The 4,611-nt window shown below is 44.1% G+C and overlaps 1 protein-coding gene across 3 annotated transcripts; it reads left to right on the top strand.

Annotated features, from left to right (window-relative positions):
• Positions 1–332: 332 nt before the first annotated feature.
• Positions 333–4,274, top strand: spry2 (sprouty RTK signaling antagonist 2). Of its 3 annotated transcripts, none has more exons than XM_084668673.1 (2): positions 333–472; positions 2,470–4,274. In XM_084668673.1, the coding sequence occupies exon 2, from the start codon at positions 2,521–2,523 to the stop codon at positions 3,511–3,513; it is 993 nt and encodes a 330-aa protein (XP_084524799.1). In that variant the 5' UTR covers positions 333–472; positions 2,470–2,520; the 3' UTR covers positions 3,514–4,274. The 3 variants fall into 3 exon arrangements, with proteins under 3 accessions (XP_084524799.1, XP_084524798.1, XP_084524797.1); XM_084668672.1 differs by having other exon boundaries at positions 333–557; XM_084668671.1 differs by having other exon boundaries at positions 333–782.
• Positions 4,275–4,611: the final 337 nt, after the last annotated feature.

Below are 4,611 nucleotides of genomic sequence, written 5' to 3'. Positions count from 1 at the left end.
AAGATATCTGATTTTTAAACAAATTGTAAACAGTGGTCCTAAGGGAAGAAGGCCTATGATGCTGTAAGACAAACACTAAATGGTAGTTCTGGTTGACTTAACTGTTTCTTTACATAGTGTAGAAAGTGGGGGAGAGTGTTATAGCCGTTGAGCACATTGTGCTTATTGGGTGTTTTGTCATTAGGAATGTCTCCTGTCCCCCTGCAGTTGGGAACAGTTGATAGCGCAGGGTGTGAATGCGAGTCCTGCACAGCCAATGAGGTAGGACCGGATACGAGATATCCTCTGAAACAACAACTGCCCTGTTCCCCCTCACTTCCACATGACGCCATTTACAGCATAAACCCGACCTCTTCTCCGGAAAGAGGAAAAAACAAGACGAGAAAAACTTGAAAGCAGCTCACTGCTCAATGCAACCATATATTCATCAAGTATAGCGACGAATTCTGAGAACTATTCTAACAGCTTTGGGGTGCGTTTTTGAAAACTTTGAAAGCAACTCACTCGTGTTCTCTTGTTTTCTATTTCTCAAAAAAGTGGAGCGCCTGCAAGAAACGGTGATTGATAAGTTTTTGGCCGTCTTTCGCCTCGTGTTCTCGCGGTGGGATTTACTCTTTCCCTCTCTTGAAATGATCTTGACTCAGGACTATTAGGCCTACTGTAAACTACATGATCGCAGCTTTGGATTTAACAGATGGAATTTTTAAATTATTTTATGTAGGAATAAACATTCAGAATTTGGATTCTTTTACGCAAAAGGAGGTTGAATTGTTGAGAAGACGGTGAGTTGTGCTTAGCATAACGTTGACGTTGTTTTTTTAGGTACGATTCAAAGTTTGAAGATTACTTAACTTTGCACATGAGACCGAGTTAGTAATCTGTCTCGAATCAGCCCGCCTGCTCCCGACCAGACCCGACTAATGCCCCCAAAGTTATCCTCCTCATCCTCTCTAGGATGTCATGCTACCCGCGCAATTCAATTATTTTCTTATCAGCGCGATTTTCCTCTTGAGGTTAAAGTTGCATTTATGAAAAGTGTCACATTTGGGTAGTCTGTAGTCCCCAAGTCCTTTAGAATGTTATAGGTTTGCAGCGTTAAAATGACGCGCAACAGATAGCTTTTAGATTTATACTGTGACTGAACTGACGGTTGAGTATTGAGTTTGAGGTTTTAGCCTACAAAAACAAACCATCTTTAGGCTATACCGCTGTGGGCATTGGGCCATGTTACCCTGTCAGTTGGTCTCGATGCCAGTCCATTCACATTCGCCACTTGGTGACGACCACATGGCAGATAAAGTAATGTGTCATCTTTGAAAGGACAACCCGTTGTTTACTTTTCCACACCTGGGCTTCGTCAACAACTTCTTAAGTTTGTAAACGCCACAGAAAGTATCTTAACTCAAAAACATCCTAAAGTTCTAAGAAGTTGACAAGCTGAACAAGGTGATATGTAAAGTAAAAGTGACAGAATTGTGCCATGAAAGTGAATGATGATTTAAGGAAATCATTGCAAGCAATAGTTGGTTTTATTATATGTGGAAGGATTTTACAAGTATTCCGATACCCATGGCTTGTTAAAGTGTTATAGAAAAGTAATAAACAATTATGGAGTTTGACATATGGGAAATACTGTTACATCTTGTCTCACCATTTGTCTATTAGAAGCCCCACCCAATGACTGTTGTTGCTCGTGTTTTCTGTAACACACACTTGCAAAGAACGGTGAAGGCATTAAAGGTTGTGCACTGATGAAAGCTCATGGCGTCTGACAAATGTAATTTGTTAATAAACACCACAATGACAGCCTCTGCTTTGTCTCGGGATGGCTCCCAAACCTCCCTACTCACCATCACATTGCTTTCATGTTCTCTTCTTTCCCTTCACATCTCCCATCATGAAAGTACTTGTGGCTTCCCAATGGAAAACTCTGCTGAAAGCCATTTGTCATGTTAAATGATGCCACCATTGTGTTAAGAGTGAGGGACACCGACTTGCTCATGCACACCTTTTGGGGGTTTTCAACTTCTTGTAGTCAGTGTGTCTATCAGTACAATGTGATTTGTAGCCTGGGGCCTTGGAAATGGCTAATGTCTTTGTTGGGAAAGTTTGACATTTTCACTTTTGGTTGTTACTAACAGTAGGGATGACTCAAACTGAACTGTGCCACCCCTCTGCTAATACATTTGAGCATTGTTCTAGGGATTGCTTTCTAATTGAAATGTATCATTTAACTTTCTATCAATGTCACCCTGGGCAAAATAAGTTAGTGGGTCAACTTTCCAGTTCTGTGGTTGAATAGGCCCAACCCAACTCTGAATGCAAATATCAGTGGGTGGTGTGTTGACATTTGCATAGGCCTACCCAATGTGTGTGCCATGCCGTTGTACTATCAGTTATGATTTACATAGAGAAGCTTTTATTTTAATTCAACTGGGTTTTATAGATATTGGCTTGTCTCTCCTGTAGGACTTCAGATGTGTTCAATGCCAGCCGGAGGGGTCCTTCTTCAGAGCCAAGATGGAGACCACATCACAAAATGGCAACAACAGCGATGGCGGTGGTGGAGGGTCGACCAGTTTGCTGCCCACTCTGCATGACACTGGGAGGCTGCATCAGCCTTCTCATGCCCAGGATGGGCCTCCTGATCCTGGGGAAAGCCCCGGCCAACAAGCCCTTGTTCTTTCACTGGACCAGATCCGACTAACCAGGTGTAGCAATGAGTACACGGACGGACCTACTGTGGCTCCCAGGCCTCCTGTGTCCCAGCCCAGCCAGCAGAAGAACGACCTGTTGACCCAAGGACTGGTGAACAATGAACAGTCGGAGAATCAGGGGCTGAACCAGAGGAACTTACTCTCCCCAAACCAACTCAACACCACACACTCCATCACTTCCAGAGACACACTCTCGCGTTCCCTTAACTCAGTGGACTCCGGAAGCTGCATTAGGACCAGTATCACAGCCTCCGGCCAGAGGCTTCTGGGCAGCCCTGTGGTGGGTGGTGAGCGTATAATCCGCACCCAGCCCAAGCGGCTGGAGCAGGAGGAGGACGAGCTGAAGCCTCTGACCACGCCCGTGCCTGGCGGAGACAAAACGGGCGACGGCGCCCCGGGGAAGCACGCCTACCGCTGTGAGACCTGCGGCAGGTGCAAGTGCAAAGAGTGCGCGTGCCCCCGTGCCCTCCCCTCCTTCTGGATGTGCAACCGGCGCTGCGTGTGCTCCGCCCAGAACGTGGTGGAGTACGGCAGCTGCGTGTGCTGCATCAAGGGCCTCTTCTACCACTGCTCCAGCGACGACGAGGACACGTGCGCCGACAAGCCCTTCTCCTGCAGCCAGTCCCACTGCTGCCTTCGCTGGTCGGCTATCGGAGGCCTCTCGCTGTGCCTCCCCTGCCTGCTGTGCTACCTCCCGGGCAGAGGGTGTCTTGCTGTGTGCCAGAGCTGCTACGACCGTGTCAAGCGCCCGGGGTGCCGGTGTAAGAACACTAATATAGTTCACTGTTGGCGTTAAGCGTGGGGGGGTGTCTGGGGTTCATGGATGAGGATGACAGCTCCTGTCGACTGAAACTTTCTTCTGTAATCAGACGTTTATGGGGGAATTGGCAAGGCTGTCTACTGTGCCTTGTGTAGTGTTCTTTATTTCCATGAATGGTTCTTACAAGGGATGCTGTTTCCCCAAGTGCCCTCATTTTGTATTGTTGTAATCAAACTCCCAAGTGTTAGCCCCTTTGACATTTAATACAACTGATATGCTATGGACAGACACTCCTGACTAACTGTATGTGTATAGTAATTGCAAAGTATGTAAATTAGCAAATGACTTTCTCAGAGATATTTTATTTTTGTATATATAATATTTCAACTGTGAAAAAAATATTTTGCCAAACCAGAGGCACCTTGATAAATCCATATATATGAATTATAATACATGTATAATGTTGTACATTCATTTGGAATGTATATCAATCATTTTATATAATTGCCTTACAAGAGACAAAATTTACAAAATTCTTATCCCTTCAACTCTACTTGTAAATTGTACAGTGACTCTATAAGAAAATCTTTATTTTCTAATGTCAACATTGTTTAGTGTAAAGAATATTTATTTGAAGGTTTATTATTTTATAATGAAATATTTATTTTGAGAAGCATCATAAGGACATCACCCTGTTATTGTTGTTGCTGCAAAGTAGGATGACTTGTAGGGTGTAAAGATGGATGCAAATGTTCACTATGAATTAGAAAAAAATATATTAACGTTTGAAATTAAAACATGACTGGTCCGTTTTTGTGTGAGTGTATGTGAGATCTCCTTTAGTCTCTAAGGAGACCAATCTGGTATGGTTCTAGTATTCACCTAGTTTCTGATGAAATGATTGACTTGTGGAGTCCAGGGGCAACATATCCCATCTCTTATTTGGAAAGTACATTGTGAGAAATGTTGACAGCATTAATCAGAATCCGATTTTACCAAAAGTTTGACTTAAGACGTAAATTTGAATTGTTGACTGCTTTCCTTTCAATGCAGTCCTGTTTTTTTTTTTTGGGGGGGGGGGGGGGTGACGGTGAAGGCCTCCTCTGAGGCATGTTGTTAGGGGGTAGAGCAGTA

This window comes from Hypomesus nipponensis, chromosome 12 (assembly GCF_054491055.1).
Source record: "Hypomesus nipponensis isolate SF chromosome 12, ASM5449105v1, whole genome shotgun sequence".
Classification (NCBI taxonomy): domain Eukaryota; kingdom Metazoa; phylum Chordata; class Actinopteri; order Osmeriformes; family Osmeridae; genus Hypomesus; species Hypomesus nipponensis.
The sequence above is the reverse complement of the archived record's forward strand: the minus strand, read 5'-3'. Positions and strand labels throughout refer to the sequence as shown.

Coding starts and splice junctions, on each gene's coding strand:
- spry2 (XM_084668673.1), top strand. CDS start 2,521: ATGGAGACCACATCACAAAATGGCAACAACAGCGATGGCGGTGGTGGA.